Raw genomic sequence first — 19,655 nt, forward strand, 5'->3', positions numbered from 1 at the left:
GGTGAGTTCTTGAAATAATATTTAATATTAAAAAGTAGTAATTATTGGGCGCTATCAACAAATTAAATATATTGCCATATGCCTATTCAAAAAATTAAAGAAAAAGTTACTTGAAATATCATTTGGCAAGGTTTGGATTGCAGGATGGCAACGTTGGTTTGGCTAGATAAACAAGTTCGAAAATTTACGGTGAACAAATCGCGTAAATACTTAAAACGGAGGTGAAAATAAAATTTAAACACCATACCAAGTCGCATCTAAACACAACGGTGAATTGTACATCAAAATTCGGAGTGAAGCAATAGCTATTTGTATAACAAGGGAGGAAAGTGCTACTTTTCCTCCCGAGAATGAAGTTTACTGCCCGACGCGTAGCGGAGGGCAGTAATCATTCAAGGGAGGAAAAGGCACTTTACTCCCATGTTATACATATGGTTTTTCAACCTTCCTCAAATAACAAGTCATTTTTTCATTTTTACTTAATTTATTTATGTAACTAACCAACAAAATTTATTAGAAATAAAACTAACAAGTAGGTACAATATAACTGTCAACTGTCAAATATAAGTCAAATTATTAATGTAAACATTGTTAAATCAGAATAACAATTTACTGTTTTTAACCATTCTGAATAATACAGAGTGTTTTTAAATAAACGTTGAAATGTATAAATACTTACGTAATAGAAAATAGATATTGTACAGGGCGTCAATAAGTTATATTTCATGAATGAAATACCATGACGTCACTTTTACTTTTCCTCCCTAGGGAGGAAAAGTATAACTTTGCTCCCTACAATCAGGTCCGGAAAAGTGTACTTTCGGTAGAGGTAGGTGGAAAACATTTTTAAGTGAATAAAACCGGCAGAGCAAGTGCAAGTAAAAATAACAAGGTTAGCTGTAAATAAACAGAACAATTATTGAATTCGATAAGAAGGTAACCGCTAAGCAATTTTTGGCGGTGTTGCCAAATCTGAAAAAAGAACTGGGAAATGGGGAAGGAAGAAATAAATACCCTTAGAACTTAAAGAATTAAGAAATCAAAAGCAGGAGCTCAAAAGAGAAAATATGCTACTAAAGCAAGAAATAAACCAACAGAAAGATAGAATGGAGAAAATTGAGAGGGATATGAAGAGAAAAACTTAATTATATACGGTCTTGAAGGAACAGAAAATGAAGATACCCAAATGTTGTCAAACAAAGTGCAGGAAGTCATGAACAAAATGGAAATACATTTCAGAGCAGACCAAGAGACAACAGAAATATTAAGATCAACTTACAAAACTTAAAAAATAAGATTTTTGGTTATAAGACTTCTTCCAGTTTTTCATGACACGAAGTGAACATATTGTAAAATTTACAGTGAAAAAAACATTGTGAAGTAAAAAGAGGTGAAACTAGTTAACTAGAAGATTAGGCGGTAAAACTAACAACTAGGATAGGCCGGTCCTTGCTGAGCTAACAAGTGGAAGTAAAAAAATGGAAATCCTAAAGGCAAGTGGGAAATTAAAAGAAACAAAATGGTTCGTGAATGAGCATTACAGAAAAACCATCTTGGAACAAAGAAAAATACTTTTAACGCACATGAAAAAGCAAGAACAAAAGGATATAATGCGAAGATTAAATATGACAAGCTAATAATAAACGGGGATGAATACGGAATAGAAGAAGTCACAACATGGAATACTCCAACGGATGAACGAAGAAAGGAACATATTACAGAAAAGCCCATAGATAAAACTAGAGCCAGAACAATGAGTGATAGATCCCCACACAGTGAAAATGACCAAAGAGAAAAAATGATGAAAGTAACCCATCCAGCAAAAAACTAAGATTAAAACCAGAACAACACACGGAGACAGGAACGGATAGGAAAGGACATGAAACAACCAGTACTAGGAAAGAGCAAACAACGAGGATAACTAATAACAAGGAAAAAAAAAGAAAAATGAAAACAAATGTCAAACCAGAATAGGTACATGGAATATAACCTCGATAACAGGAAAGGAACGTAAATTAACAGAGGAAATGGAAAGATTTGAACTGCTGTTGATAGGAATCAGCGAGACGAAAAAAGTAGGAAATGGAATTGTCGATATCGGAGGGCAGCACATACTATATTATTCCGGAGTCCAGATAGGACAAAGGGCAAAAGAAAGCGTGGGAAAAGTTGTAACAAAAGAAATGAATAGAAGAATAACCAAATTCAAACCAGTATCATCAAGAACCCTATACATAAAAATAGAGTTAGAAGAAGAAGAATGTCACATAATACAGGTATATGCACCGGTAGAAGGAACAGAGCATGAAAAAACAGAACAATTTCTATGATGAGATATAGAAACTTATTGATGAGTTACAAGAGGAAAGCAAAAACATCATTTTACTAGGAGACTGGAATGCAAGAATAGAAAATGATCAAAATATGGCATTAGGCTGCTTGGAAAGGTATGGAGAAGAGACGATAAGTAGGAATGGTAGAAGAATGATAAGTTTCTGCCAAATAAATGACTTGTTAATATGTAATTCTTTCTGGTATCAACCGATAAACGAAAAATATACATACGTAGCAGAAGAAAGAAATACGAGAAGCATAATTGACTGCATAGTATATCCTCGAGACGCAGACCTAACGATACAAAATATAAAAACAGAGCACGAAGCCGAACTCGGTACCCAACACAGACTAGTGGCAACAGAGACAAACATGAAACTAATGGAAATAATAGGGAGTCCTCAATATACAAGAATAGCAATACTTAAGATGAAAAATATGGAAGTAAGGAAGCTATACCAAAGAGAGACAGATAAAATACTGGAACAGCATAAAAACAATAAGGAAATATGGAATATGGAAGAGAGATGGAAAAAATTGAGAAACACGCTATGGAACACTGCAAAACAAGTATGTGGAATAAGAAAGAATGGGAAGAATAATAAAAGGACTGGATAGTAGAATAAGGAAAAAAAGCAAGCAGTAAAAAAGGAGAAATAAATGTGGAAGCGATACATAAAAACAAATGAAGAGCAAGACAGAGAAGAAGAAACAAAGAACTAGTAAAAGATGCGAAGAAGAAGAGCTGAAAGGAATTCGGTGAAGGATTGAACGAATGTTTTGGGAATAACAATAAACAGTTATGGAATAAAATAAGAAGCATGAAAGGAACAAAAAGGAAACAAATAAGAGGAATTCGAAATGAGCGAGATGAATTGAGAACAAACATACAGGACATACTAACCATACGGAATAAGCACTATAAAGAAAAATTTGAGGCAAGCAACCCACAAAATGAGGAGAGAGGACAGCAGGAAAGAGAAGAGGATAGGGACAATCGAGTAGGCGAAATTCATATCAAAGATATTGAAGAGGGATTGGCAAGGATAAAGATTGGAAAAGCGGGAGGTGCAGATGACATAGATCCGGAGATGATGAAGTACGTGGGAGAACGAGGCAAGTTTTGGCTACTGGAAATAATGAGGGAAGCATGGAGAACAGAAAAGATAACGAAAGACTGGGAAGAAAATTTATTGATACCAATACACAAGAAAAGAGATGAAGCGGAATGTGATAACTATAAGGCTTATCATCAGTGGCATATAAAGTCTACACCGGGATAATAGAAAGGAAGCACAGGAAAGAACTGGAAGGAAAACTAGAAGAATAACAAGCTGCTTTTAGGGAGGAAAGAAGAACAACAGATAATATATACATACTGAGAAATATAATTTAAAAGAAAAACGAAATAGGAGAAGACTTTTATATTACGTTTATAGATATTAAAACGGAGGTAAATGTAAAGAAAACGAAGACCATGATAGTAGCCCAAAAGAAAATGGAAGAAATAAACCAAACGATATTTAGGTGCAAAAACGAAATAATAGAAACAGTCTCGACGTTTGAACACCTGGGAGTAATAATATCAGGAGATGGAAATCTAGATCAAGAAATCTCATACAGGGCGAAAAAAGCTAAGATCTACTATGCACTAAATAAAACAATATTTGGAAAGGAAGAAATAGATAAAGAAATAAAACTAAAGGTATACAATGCAATATCTGTACCAACTTTAATATATGCAAGTGAGACATGTGTAAACAATGCAAAAATAGACAGTATAATAAACGCAGCGGAGATGAAGCAGCTTAGAAAAATAGCAGGAAAAACAAAATTGGACAGAATAAGAAGTGGAGATATTAGATAAAGACTGAAACAGAAATCGATAATAACCAAGATTCAAAAAAGAAAATTAAAATGGCATGGACACATTAACATAATGTACCAAGGAAGACTACAAAAGCAGGTGATGGAATCAAAAAGATATGGTAAAAGAAGGAAAGGGAGGTCAAGGAAGAAATGGATCGATCAGATTATAGAAATTAGACAGAAAAATGGAAAAACACTTAAACAAATGAAAGAGTTAGCAAAGGACCGCAAGAAATGGAAGACATGGATAGAGGATGAATAAAACCTCCGACGCCCCTGAGGGGCATAAGGAGTTTCGAGAAAGAAGAGAAGAAGAAATGTCATTTCATTGTAATTAGGTACTTACCATTACTTTCATAAGTAGTCTGTCTACCTTTCTGAAAATAAGGATCGGAGATAAATTACGCGAAAAGAAAAAAGACTGAGGCATGTTTAAAAATATAATCATCGTTTATTTATAGAAAAATAGTTAAAAAAGCAAAGTGTAGATTGGCCATGAATTAATTAAAACAATTAAGTCCTTCATGTCGTGTTCAAATGTTCAAAAAAAGGAATAAAATAGTTCGTTACAAATATCTGGTGCTCTTGGAATTTTACCTGCTGTTGGAATTCGTGTAGGCTTTGTCGTTCGGCATCTTTTCCTTACACCAACACTTTTCACTGACACATTACAGTTTTTTGGAGTTAGTACTACTGCACAAATTGTTATTATATCAAAATTTAAAATTCCATAGTTTCTCTATTTAAAAAAGTAACTGCTTATATGATTTTTAGTGAAGCACTTGAATAAATTAATGACTCAAACATTATTCACTCAGAGGCGGCTCTAGCCCATGTAGCGCCCGTGTGCAGTTGATGCCCTGGCGCCCTTTTAGTCCTTGGGTCCACAAATAAAATTTAATATTAATGGCCACACCGTCGAAATTTTTTGTACTTGTAGGTCTGGATCCCGCGTATGAAAAAAAAGTTGATTAATAGCAAGCTGAAAATTTGTTAATAGCTTAAAGGTGTCTAGTCGAATAAACTTTGATATATGGGAACACTGAAACAGGGGCAGTTTTAATTGTGGAACAGGTTAAAAATTTGGAACGGTCATAGCACGAAAACGGCACATTTATTTTGTCCGACAGAACAGACTTAAACTCTCCGAACAGAGATTAAACTCTCATGAAAAAATCAGACTGCTATTTATTACCTGTCATAATTCCTGTCATTTGACATATTCTACATGTTCCACTCATTAAAACGCCCATTTGGTGATAAATAGCAGTCTGATTTTTGCATGAGAGTTTAATCTTTGTTCGGAGAGTTTAAATCTGTTCGTTCTGTCGGACAAAATAAATGTGCCGTTTTCGTGCTGTGACCGTTCCAAATTTTTAACCTGTTCCACAATTAAAACTGTCCCTGATCCAGTGTTCACACATATCAAAGTTTATTCGACTAGACACCCTTAAGCTATTAACAAATTTTCAGCTTGCTATTAATCAACTTTTTTTTCATACGCGGGATCCAGACCTATTGTTATTTGGGTGGATTCGGACAAATTTGGAGCTTGGCGCATTATGGTAGTGGGGCGTTGTCTGTCAAGCTTTCACGAAGTTATCAATTTTATGCAAGAAAAACATTTATAACCACATTGGTCATTTTATTTAATCAATGGTTTTTATCATATAAACAGCGAAAACAATTTTGTCGGACAAAAATATTGGGCCATATGACGCGTCGGACACGCTAAATATGTCAAATATATGAAAATAATAAATTTATTACCACATGGCTAATTTTAACACAATCTACTATAAAACATTTTTACAATAATGTGGTAACCATGACGGACAATTTTCACGGGGCATATGCGCAGTCGCATGCGCCGAAGATGTAAATTTCCTGGAATTTTTTTATTTAGTACCACAGATGTTTATTTTTGTACTGTTTTTTACATGTGTAATGCATATTGAATCACATGTCGGACAAAAATAATGGGTCCAAAATTTTCAAAAAGTTTCCGAGCGTGTCCGACGCGTCATATGGCCCAATGTTTTTGTACGACAAAATTTTTTTCGCTGTTTATATGATAAAAACCAATAATTAAAATAAAATAACCAATGTGGTTATAATTTTTTTTCTTGCATAGAATTGACAACTTCGTGACAGCTTGACAGACAAACGCCACACTACCAAAATGCGTCAAGCTCCAAATTTGTCCGACTCCACCCAAATAACGAGTACAAAAATTTTCGACGGTGTGGTCATAAAGAATAATTTTATATGTGGGCCCGAGGACTATCTGGTAGACGCGCAGTCAAAATGGAATAGTCGAATAGGTACTCACCTAGTACTAGTTAGTACATAGGGTACAGAGGGTGTTATGTACGCTTATAATGTACACAAAAATCCAGATGCAGATAGTGCAATATAAATGATGTCGGGAGCCAATAGGTATTGTCAGCGCCAGAACAACCTACCCGAATTTAATCTACGATGAACTACGTATTTTCAGTATAACTAAAGAAACCAACAACAAATTGTTAATACAGATAATTTTTGAGAAGCTCTGACTCCGCTTAAAGTCGCAATAATTGTGGTAGTAATAAAAGAAAATCTTCGTTTTAAATAATTTTAATCAAAAGAAAAGCCGCTTTACTTTATATTTACATGTTAACTTAAATATAATACATAATCCATTCCGTAAACGCTTATTTCGCAAAATTACCCCGCGACACGTTTACAAACGCCTTTGAAAATGCCCGGCAAGTCCCAAGCAATTTGACCTTTAGAGGTTCCACAACCTATTTCGAAATCATTGTCCATATGTCTTCAAACGAATCAAAAGATTGCCGCCCGTCCATTGGAGCGTTGGACGGACAGACGGGCGGGCGGCATTCTATAAATCGCGCATAATTGCCAATGTAATTTTTCATTAATCGTTTTAAAGCCTATTTTATGTTGAAACAAAGTAAAATACCCGCACTTTGGCGCTCGGCGCCCCCAACATGTCGGCGCCCGTGTGCACCGCACACCCTGCACAATAGGTAAAGCCGCCTCTTCACTCGAACATAGCAAAATTATGTCTGTTAACTTTTTAATTAAGAGGTTGGGAATCACGTTCCGTGAAGCTTGAGTTAAGTTATTCTTCAAAAAGCATACTCTACCATACTACAACAGACACTGGTCCATATAATCAACAGGAACACGACACAAAAATATATTGATATGGCGTTTACTGCAACCACATCTTTTCGTTATATTTTCACTAAGGAATCAGATTCAATTTGTTATTTTTCCATTAGTTTAACACACTGTTTTCACAACTTTTTTGCCTCTTAGTACTTTTTCCAAAAGCCAGTTTTTATCCAGATATTTTGAATATTAATTTGTCAAATTCACCACATATTTGTATATGGGTAATAATATGAAAATTTATTTGAAATTTGCATTTGCAGGTATATTTTGAACTATATTAAAAAGAACCAACATCCCGATAAAATCTGCCTTATCAAAAAATACTAGAACGCAAAAAAGTTCTAAAAACACTGTGTTTAACTAATGATATCGCAATAATAGTTTAATTGGATTGGAACATACACAAACATTTGGGGGGTTTAAAGGAACAAAACATTTTGATGTAGGCATATTAAAAAAGAAGCCGCGGCTCGGTAAAAACTGCCTTATCGAAAAAATACTAAGAGGCAAAAAACTTTGAAAAACATTGTGTTTAACTAGTGGTACTACAATAATAACTTAGTTGGAGCGTACACAAAAGTTTGGGGGGTTTAAGGGAACAAAACCCCATAAAATTTTTATGGGTTGTACAATTTTCACTGTTTTTTTAAGATACTCCTGCCATAAGAATACCATATGTCCGTTTTCAATAAAAAATATCTAAAAGTTTTCGGTATATGGAAAAAAATTGATTTTCGTTGTGTAACTTTAAAGGGCTGTAACTTTTTTTATGTGCACATTTGTGATAAGGTAAGTTACATTCAGTCGATCTATTTTTGGTCCCAGAATTTGTGATTTAATTTATGACGTCCAGTTTTGTTATACCTACCCTAAATAATTTGTTTAAGTAGGTACCTATATAAGTTTAAGTAAAATGCCTATAAATACCGCGAGGAGTAACCGCAAGCTAACCTCTAGCGTCACCATTTTTGAATGACGCCCAATACGATTTTACACCCGCCAAAATTCTATACAGAACGATAAGAAGTATTCACTTTAAAAAAATTAAAGAAATTACTGGCATCACAAAAAAGCATCTAGAACACCAAAACAAAAAGGAAACTTGACCTTTGATCCAGTAGATCTACGAAACATAAAGCAAAAATATTTTCAATTGATCTCCTAAGATCAGAAAAAAGCCAGAGAACTAGATTTTTTAAATATTTAATTCAGAAACTGTTCCTCTCCAGACACCTTCTGGGACAAGTGAGCTGTGTTGTAAATATGGTTCTATCAATATTCTTTACACGGATTATATTATAAAGAGGTATTTATAGACACGTGCGCCGCGCACTTCGCGCCGTTTGTACGCCGTACGTTTTTGTAAAACACGTACTAACGTGTACTAATCTAACGAAACCGCCACGAACGCGTACCGCCCACACACGGCGCAAAGTGTTCGCATATCTCTACGTACCTTTATTATACTTCTTAAGTTCCAGTAATTTTTTTAAATTATGTTCGTTACTCTATGTACAATAATAAGTGCATTCGCGGATACCTGTCGGCGACTAGACAGTGATAAATTATCAGAAAATCGCATGCGCATTTTAACATAATACAGTGCTAGTCAAAAGTCGGTACCCCCCTTCGTATCTTTTGAACGGTTATACCTATAATAGTGAAATTTGGAGGGAGGAAATAAACGGACGTAAGCTTCTTAACTAGTTATGACAGGTGACGTAATAGTGACAGATGATGTTATAGGGCCACTGTGACCGATAATTTTAAATAGAACCTTATGGCAAGTGATACCTCGTTTGAAAGGTAATTAAAATACCTATTCAGTCGTACTAATTTTTTTGGGTTTAGGTTGATTTTTATTTTGGTGAATAAATTAAATAAATATAATATTGTAGTTTCGAATTTAATTAATAAAAATTCAAATGTCCACCTATGGATTTTTTGTCAAAAAAGTTGACGTTTATTAATTCTCTAGTAGTTTTTACGTCAACGTCAACCTGTTTGACAAGTAATCATAGGCGGAATTTTGAATTTTTATTAATTAAATGCGAAACTACAATTTTATATTTATTTCATTTATTCATCAAAATTAGCTTAAACTCAAACAAAATTAGTATGACTGAATAGGTATTTTTAATACCTTTCAAGCGAGGTATCACTTGCCATAAGGTCCCATTTAAAATTATCGGTCACAGTGGCTCTGTAACGTCATCTGTCACTATTACGTCACCTGTCATTACTAGTTAAGAAGCTTACGTCCGTTTATTTCCTCCTTTCAAATTTCACTATTATAGGAATAATCGTTCAAAAGATACGAGGGGGGTACGGACTTTTGACTAGCACTGTATAAATAATACCGTTGGTAGATAAACATACAAGCTCTATACAGGGTGTTTGGTAAAGAATGGGCCATAGCTTCACCTCAGGTTCCTGAGGTTAAAATAGGCCGATTTAAGCTAACTTACCTTAGTACAAAGTTTATAATAACCGAGGTACAGGGTGTCAAAGTTAAACTTTTTTTTATTTATTATTGAATATTTCATGATAGGTATGAGATAACAACATGAAATTTGGTATGTGGGGGTTTTTTGCATCGAGAAAACTAAATTCCCTACCAAAAATTATGTATTCCCAGAGTACGCCACATACGCCTTTCAGCACTCATTTATTACGTTCAATTTTTTTTATCCCTCACTCTGTATAATTTTGACATTAAAATTTTTATTCTCCCATTAGTTTTACTTAAAAAAGGTATACCTACTTCTTTCATCTCCCTAAACTCAACTGTTTTCGAGATAAACGCATTTTAAATCTGCGATACACCATCATTTTTAGCATAGTATCATGTAGTTACACCTGAAAAATAACTTAAAACCATAAAATTATCCAAAAATGTATCGCAAATTTCTTCAATTATTATGGTTTTAAATTATTTTTCGAGTGTAACTATAATGATATTATGCTAACAATGATGGTGTATCGCCAGTGCCGGTTTAACCTAACTTCGGGCCCTGGGCGCTAAATATTTAGGGGCCCCCTTATTTGTTATTCGTTGTCAGTTTTTTTAACAAGAAAATAAATGTATTTATTGTAACTTACAATATTTTCATTCATACAATATCAATCCATACAATATTTTTTTAAACCAAACAAGAAGAAGAAGAATAGTAAATGTAAAAAATATTCGAAAAAGTACATTCAAAAATATATAAAAAAAAAACAGAAAGTTACACAAAACAACGCATGACAAACAAAAAAATATATTTAAAAAAATACATATGACAAAGATTAGATGACTTTTTCTTGACTAGGCATTAGTAATCTGTCATATAATACTATCACAATTTAGTTGCTCCAACATTTCCTATAATACGATAGTGATATGCGCCTAGATTTTCTTGACCCAAATTTAGCGTTAAATATATTTTTATTATTTTTAAAGCCGAAAAAGAACGCTCGCCTGACACAGTAGAAGTTGGTATCGTGAAATAAACTTGCAGTAAAGGTAAAATACTTGGAAATGTTGCCTACAATCCTTACATCCTGGATGACACCAAATTTTATAAATTTATTCAACTTTTGGCATGCTATCATCATCACGTAGCGCTACAACCCTGGGTGGGTCCTGGCTGACTGTACAACTTTCTTCCAATTTCTTCGGTCTTCCATCAACCTAGGGTCAAATGGGATATTCATTTTTCGGAGATCTGCTTGGATGTTATCTCTCCATCGCATTCTGGGACGTCCGAGTGGTCTTTTGTCAGTAGGAATCTCCTCCCATACCAGTCTTGCAAGTCTCTCGTTATGAAGTCTGTGCACGTGGCCTGCCCATCTTAGTCCAAAAGTATTTTTCGTTCAAAACGTCTGAGCTTTTCTTCGTTTGATTTGGTCATGGTCCACGTTTCGCAACCATATGTTAGTACAGGTCTGACGATAGATTTATAGATTTTGATCTTGGAACTTCTTGTAAGATTTTTTGATTTTATAAGCTTATCCAGTGCGAATAGACAGCGATTTGCTGATTGGATTCTGTCTTTTATTTCTTTAGTAACATCGTTGTCAGCTGTAATTATGGCCCCCAGATACTTAAAACGTTGTGCTCTTTCGAAGTTAAAGGTGTTGACCGTCACATTTTGTCCTATCCTGTCTCTTCGTGTCGATCTATTTATACACATATATTTCGTCGTCTCTTCAATAATCCTCAGCTTTACTTTGCTTGTTGCTCCTTCCACCTTGTTGAAAATGTCTTTTGTGGAAAATATGGAGTCTCCAACGAGATCAATGTCATCTGCGTGAGTCCACTATATTATAGGCATGTTATAGAATGAGTAATTTCACTATGCAAATTCTCTTTGGTTTTATCAATACCTTTTTTATATTTCACACATAAAGTATTAATTGACGTCTTGACTGCTTCTTTATTGAGCGTAGAAAAACATCTAACAGCTGATGTAACATCTTTGTAGCATTTAATTCTCTTTAAAAGAACTTGAGTAATTATTGTAGCATATAACATTAAATACTTCAATTCCGAATCTTTCTTTCCTCTTGAATTGTTTCACTTTCACCTGCTTCATCGAAAAATGTTTTGTTCTTCTTTGTTCTTTGAAGGTCAGTTGTATAGAATATGTTTGAGATATCCTCGTCTTCGTAAAAAATATTTTTGGCTTCTAGTTCAACTTCCCTTAAAATATTATTTCTTACGTCTTCAACAAATCTCAAATTAGATGTCATTAATTCTACTTCAATTGACACGCTTAAGTCCACAGTTTCTTCACGTTCACGTTTTGCTTGTTGCATTACCTCGTTGCAAATTTTTTGTCCAAATCAGTGTGAATAGAACTGTCTCAAAGGTATCCATTTTATTCTGCAGTGTCTTGGCTTCATTTTTAATTGCTAATTTTTCGTCTCTGTTATTGCTTAACTGGAAAAAATAGATTTGATGAATGATAGATCCCTAGTTTTTAACTAAAGCATTTACAGAGTCAAAAGTGTCAAAAGAGTACAAGTTTTGATTTCATTACTTCCAAGAATTCATTGCAAATTTAGTGATACAGATAGCTAATTTAACTTTTTCATTTATTCGCATTCCGTTGTAAATGCTCAGCTAAAAAGTAGTGAAATTTAGCCTAGTATACAAGACAACTTAAGTAATTTCCTTTATGACGATTTGTTAAATCCTCATTGTATCCTTGAGAAGCAAGTAATTTGGTAGTGAAAACAACTCTTCTTATGAAGCTTTTCCAATAGTCAGCTTCGCGTTCTACTTACTCTTTCAAGCCAGCGTCTATAACTATAACTCCAATTAATGATGATCTTGTTCTTAATGTAACCATAGAGTTTGGATAAAATTTACTTTCTTAATGTAACCATAGAGTTCAGATGAAATTTACTTTCTTCGTGAGATTTGAGCAAACTATTCAAATGTTTCCAGTGAATCCGTCCAAAATCAGTTAACTATTTTTTCAATTGAAAAAAATTTGCACGGGAAACAATAAACACTTGCGTCGTATATTAGCCAAGCTCTCTATTTTCTTTCCTTTCATTGGGTTTTCCTCTATAAAAGTTGCTTTTATTTAATCTTCTATAATAAGGTTTGTCTCCATCTTGGTACATTGTTTTACAATTTTCTCACCCCTTGGTTTAAAATCACTCTTTGGTTTAAAAGTTCACAGTTTTTAGAAAGTCATCAGTCTTAAAATCAGACCATTTCGAAATCGCAGGTATTTCGTCGTCTTTTTTTTTCCATTTTGGAAAATATGTAGATTATTTAGCGGACTAAACTTTTTTTATTAAGAAAAGGAACGGGTCTCTACGGGCCCCTCCGGGGCCCGGGCCCCTGGGCGCCCGCCCCAAGCGCCCAGTGCATAAACCGGCACTGTGTATCGCAGATTTAAAATGCGTTTGTCTCGAAAACGGTTGAGTTTAGGGAGATGAAAAAGTATACCTTTTTTACGTTAAACTAATAGGAGAATAAAAATTTTAATGTCAAAATTATACAGAGTGAAGGATAAAAAAATTGAACGTAATAAATGAGTGCTGAAAGGCGTATGTGGCGTACTCTGGGCAATACATAATTTTAGGTAGGGAATTTAGTTCTCTCTACCCAAAAAACCCCCACATACCAAATTTCATGTTGTTGTCTCATACCTGTCAGGAAATATTCAATAATAAATAGAAAAAAAGTTTAACTGTAACACCCTGCATCTCGGTTATTATATAAACTTTGTACTAAGGTAAGTTAGCTTAAATCGGCCTATTTTAACCTCAGGAACCTGAGGTTAAGATATGGCCTATTCTTTACCAAACACCCTGTATACCCAGTATAATTTAATAATTAGTTATTATCGTAGGGGAGCCCAAGCAGGGATTTTTGCAGTTACTCGAGCGCGTCAGACTACCATATGGGGAAAAAACTGGTACCCTGCAGATGTACCTCTACCATATTAGCTCTTAACACAGAGGAGTTCATTAAGGGGGGTCCGCAAAAAAATCTATCCTTAGAAAAGCTCGAAATTGTCAGATTAAGATAATGCAAGTTAAGTAGATGCAAAAGAATGTCTATTTCAAATATCTGGCGACTTGAGCGCGGGGCGTAAGGAAATGGGTGAGTCAAAAAGTTTCACAAAAAAAGCGAATATTTCGCGAAATGAACATCAGATCAAAAATCTAAAAAATACGTGTTCAATATTTTTCAAAAATCTATCGAATAATACTAAACACTACCCTCCACGGAGAGTGGTGAGGATTAAAAATTTAAAATTTTGAATACGAACCCGGCGATATTTCGCGAAATGAACATCAGATCGAAAAATTGCAAAATACACATTATTGATTATTTTTCAAAAATCTATCGAATGGAACCAAACACGACCCTCCATGGAGGTGAAGTGGGGGTTAGTTAAAAATCTAAATAGGAGCCCCCATTTTTTATTGCAGATTTATAATAACTAACTTTTATTCGAGACATTTTTTCGAATTATGGATAAATGGCGATATAATCGGAAAAACCATTGTTGGAAATGGAAAATTAAATTAAAGAATGGAAAGTCCCCACTAAAATGGAAAATTTTACTTAACTTTTTTTGGTTTTAGGAGCTAATAACCACAACCCAATAGGTTCCCATAACGCTCGAGTGACTGTAAAATTTAGCTAGCATACTTTCCTCCTCTACTATTAATATTAATTAAAAGTAAATATACCTTGTATATCTATCTATTAGCGGTATTATTTATATTAGGTGGGTTTAAGAGTTGTCAACGACAAGTTGTCCAGGGTATCCGCGAACGCACTTAAATGTTTAATTCATACATGTATTGTAAACATCATAAAAGTAGTCATATACACACAATAATTATAAATCACAAGTTTAAATTTTTTTTTTTCAGATATTAAACACAATATGGTGTGTAACAACTCTGGGACTAATTTATTTGTCTGTCCGGATGGGTTCCGTAAAAATTAATGGCGTTAAACGTTCTATGCTTGGACCCATAATTAAGCCTTTATTTTGTCTAGGATGTGCAATTGGTGTTTATGGCATGTCTCATAATCTTGGAGGTAAAAAATAGTCTAAGAGCTGGGAGCGGATTTTCTGCGTGATAAGTAATATGGAAAAACTATACGGGGATATGTTAAATTAGTTGTGTAGATGATTTTCCCCAACGGCCGGAAACCAGAGTGGGGGACGAGCGTAGTTGTAGGGGGTCAAAGGCGAGGTTTTTATTATTTTTTTTGTGACGCTCATGATCGAGATAGTGTACCAAAATTTGGAAATTGGTAGGTCATGACGTAACTAAGTAAAATCTCTAGGGGAGTAACGCTGCGTGGCCGACAAAGGGGTAGGGGCAGGGGTGAATATAAAAAATATAAGGGGTTTTTTGCGACGTTCGTGATTGAGACAGTGCACCAAAATTTGAAAATAAGTAGACCATGACATAACTAAGTAAAATCCCCAGAACTGGAAACCAGAGTGGGGGACGAGAGTAGTTATAAGGGGTAAAATTCGCGGTTTTTATTATTTTTTTTTTGTAACGCCCATGATGGAGATAGGGCACCAAAATTTTGGAGTAAGTAGGTCATAACGTAATCAAGTAAAATCTCTAGGGGCGTAACGCTGCTTGGGGTAAAAAGGGGTGGTAGGAAGAGGTGAGTATAGAAATATAAGGGGTTTTTTGCCGTTCGTTATCGAGAGTGCACCAAAATTTGGGAATAAGTAGATCATGATATTACTAAGTAAAATCTCCAGAGGCGGAACGCTGCGTGGGGGACAAATGTTGACAAATGTTGTGCTGCGTCACAAAATAAATAACAAAACTGCGATTTTGACCCCTTAAAACTACCGTCTTCCCCAATTCTGGTTTCCGCCCTTGGAGATTTTGCTTTGTTACGTCATGATCTACGTACTCCCAAATTTTGGATCACTATCTCTATCAAGAACGTCAAAAAAATTACTTATATTTTTTATATTCACCCCTGCTCCCACCCCTTTGTCGGCCACGCAGCCTTCTGCTCCTGAAGATTTTACTTAGTTACGTCATGACCTACTTATTACCAAATTTTGGTGCACTATCTCGATCATGAGCGTCACAAAAAGAATAATAAAAACCACGATTTTGACCCCTTATACCTACCCTCGTCCCCCTCTCTGGTTTCCGGCTCTGGGGATATTACTTAGTTATGTCATGGTCTACTTATTCCCAAATTTTGGTGCACTCAAATCTCAATCATGAACGTTGCAAAAAACCCTTTATATTTTTTTTATTTACCCCTACCCCACCTTTTTGTCGGCGACGCAACGGTCCGCTTCTAGAGATTTTACTTAGTTACGTTATGACCTGCTTATTCCCAAATTTTGGTGCACTATCTCGACCATGAGCGTCACAAAGAAAATAATAAAAACCGCGATTTTGACCCCTTATAACTACCCTCTTCCCCCATTCTGGTTTCCGGCCGTTGGGAAAAGTCACGTACACAACTAATTCAACATATCTCCGTATAGTTTTTCCATATTAAATAAAATTAAAAATGTATACCATTTTTATTCAGTTGCAATGCGAAGGCAAAACAATCTTATTTTTCACTTAGAATACGGAGCGCAGTCGAGCACTCTGAACCGACGATTTTCTACTCTTATTGGAGTCATCTTCGGAGAGGCGTAGGCCTGCTGCTCCATACTCAAAGTGACCAATTATGAAAGCTTATCCCCACACTGCAACTGACGTGTATGGATTAGGTGACTAGCGTCACCTGGCAATTGAAAGATAAAGTTTTCAATCCTAATAGCAACATTAATAATATTGAAAAACATTAAAAATGGAGTTATCTTCGGAGAGGCGTAGGCCTGCTGCACTTGCATATTGTAGAAGCCTTGGAGGTGTCACCAGGGAAATGGACCAATAAGTTTTCAATTTAAAAATCTTTTAGTAATATTTTTAATATTTTTCAATATTATTAATGTTGCTATTAGGATTGAAAACTTTATCTTTCAATTGCCAGATGACGCTAGTCACCTAAACCATACACGTCAGTTACAAGGTGGGGATAAGCGTTTATGGTTGGTCAGTTCGAGTATGGAGCAGAGCCTCTCCGAAGATGACTCCAATAAGAGTCGAAAATGCCGGTTCATAGTGCTGGACTGCGCTCCGTATTCTAAGTGAAAAATAAGATTGTTTTGCCTTCACATTGCAACTGAATAAAAATGGTATACATTTTTATTTTTATTATTATTACTCCTATAGAGTAACTAGGTCCATTTTCCGTTGGAACTTTACCAAGCTGCAGACGGTGGTTGTGAATTGCATAGTGTAGAATTCCTTCCCTTTTGTCTTCACTGCAGCATCCATCTGGCTTGCATATTGTAGAAGCCTTGGAGGTGTCACCAGGGAAATGGACCAATAAGTTTTCAATTTAAAAATCTTAAAATAATATTAATGTTGCTATTAGGATTGAAAACTTTATCTTTATATCTTTTTCCATATTACTTATCACGCACAAATTCCGCTTCTCTCTCCGACTAAAACATTTTAATAAACATTTCAAACATCAGCGTTTCAATGTAATGTCCATGTCCAGTAGGACTCACAATACCGGGATTCCGGGATCCCGAATACCGGAATCCCGGACGATTTTTATCCGATATTAATAACCGGTATTTATGTAAAAGTACCGGTATTTTGGTATCACATTAGTTGATAAAAATTGAATTTATACACCATATAAATCTAATTTAAAATAATATTGATTATTTACAAGAAATTTTTTTTGAAGGCAAACAAACAATTTCGTTGTATTAAAATCTATATTAGGCATATTTATTACAAATATCAAGCCGAGTATGACACCATCGAGAAGCGGCGGTGTCGGTAATACATATAAAGCGATTGTTTATATTTTACGTCTTCTACCCTATGCCACATTTTCTTGCGATATGTCACATTTCGCAAGAAAAAATAACCCGATGGAATTTTGGAAAAATAAAAATCCACTTTCCCTGAGCTTTATTATTTGTCTATGAAATATTTGGCAATACTTGCCACATTAGTACCTTCCGAAAGAGTATTTTCAAAGACTTCTGTCACTCACCTAGTGTTACGCCCCCCCCCTATATTAACTCGTTTATTTTTAGCACATAAGCAAAACGCTCGGACAGGTCGATTTTTAAAATAATTATACCGAGTTAATTACAGCATCAATGTTTCGTACTTTATGCGATCCCTTTTTAGGTTACAGTCATAATTTTGATTCTTTTTTAACCCATTAGCGCCGTGCGTTGCTTTAAAGCAACGGGGAGGAGCTTGAAGTCATAAGACAGTCATAAAAGAGGTGTGACCTTGCAAATTTCATCAACCATAATCGCATAATCGGTTATGCGTATCTATTTGCGGTATTAAGAACTGTTTGTTAGTTTGGTGCATTTGAAGTTGAGTATAATATTAGAACGTGAAAATAATGGACATTCGATTTGAGTAAGTACCATAATTTCGATATAAATGAAACTAATTATTTATATATGTTAAATTTGTGTTGATTATACTTCTAACAAAACATATTTTAAATAATTTATATGACTTGATCAATAACTACTTGTCAGTGCCTGTTGTAACCCAGCCGTTGCCTTAACGCAACGCTAGGCGCTTGTACTACCTATATTTTAAATTTTATTATTTTTGTTCTAGACGAGGATTTTCGCTTGCTCAAGGCCTTGATATAATTTATAAAGATGAACTAGGTGGCGATATTTTTGTAGAACCTCTAGATACAAATAATGTAGACACTGACGAGAATTAATATGAACCATTCGCGAAAACCGAGTTCTCAGAGGATGTCCGTTAACTCCTAAAAATGAGTTTCTAAAAAAAGATCGAGGTTATTTTGAAAGAGCTATTGAACGAAATGATGGACAATTTATATGTCCGGTGGATGGATAATGCAGCAGCAACAATGATTTCATCATCCTGCGGCACTCAAGAAGTAGGTCAAGTAAGAAGATTTTCTCAGAAACTCAAACGAAACATACTTGTTTCTAGACCGAAATTGATCGCCATGTATAATACATTTATGGGAGGAACTGACCAAATGGATCAGAATGTAAGTTGCTACCGGATCAGTATTCGTGGCAAAAAATGGAATAGGCCAATTTTTACGTGGATGCTCCATGTTGCATTACAAAATAGTTGGATATTGTATAATAAAACTGGAAGAGAAAAGGTATCGCAATTAGATTATATAAGAGAGATTGTAAGCACATATTTAGCGAAGTATAGTGTACTTGGTAAAGGAAGTGGAAGACCGTCAGCTTCCTTGACAGCATCTGTCGACAGCCGAGTATCGGATGACATTCTTTTGGAAATCATCCAGTGGCGTCATTTGATAGGGTGGGGGGGGGATTTGCCGACCCTGAAAATGACTGAAATTTACAAAAAATAGATTAATTTTGTATTATGTTTGTATATATATAATGTATTGTATATATATCATGCTTGCCCCCCCCCTATCAAAATTTCAAATGACGCTCCTGACACCATCAATCATTTGATACAGTACATTCCAGATGGGGAAAAGAGAAGATGTGCGTCTAAAACATGTAAATCTATCGTTAGAACAATGTGTTTAAAATGTGATATTGGACTATGTAATACATATATGTATGTACTTCTTGTTTTATACCGTTTCACTCTCGATAGTGTAAATTTTTATAATTAATCACATCGAATTACATTTTTTATGACTAAATATCTATTTTTGTTTTATTGCCTACTTTACT

The 19,655-nt window shown here is 34.8% G+C and overlaps 1 protein-coding gene across 4 annotated transcripts in view; it reads left to right on the forward strand.

The window, feature by feature from the left end:
* Positions 1–19,655, forward strand: part of LOC126884024 (O-acyltransferase like protein-like) — a 190,726-nt gene that overhangs the window by 138,613 nt on the left and 32,458 nt on the right. For all 4 annotated transcript variants that reach the window (XM_050649807.1, XM_050649808.1, XM_050649810.1 and 1 more), the window contains one exon: positions 14,779–14,950. In XM_050649807.1, the coding sequence (XP_050505764.1) occupies positions 14,779–14,950 (172 nt within the window). The remainder of the gene's footprint in view (positions 1–14,778; positions 14,951–19,655) is intronic.

Source organism: Diabrotica virgifera, chromosome 4 (genome assembly GCF_917563875.1).
Source record: "Diabrotica virgifera virgifera chromosome 4, PGI_DIABVI_V3a".
Classification (NCBI taxonomy): Eukaryota; Metazoa; Arthropoda; class Insecta; order Coleoptera; family Chrysomelidae; genus Diabrotica; species Diabrotica virgifera.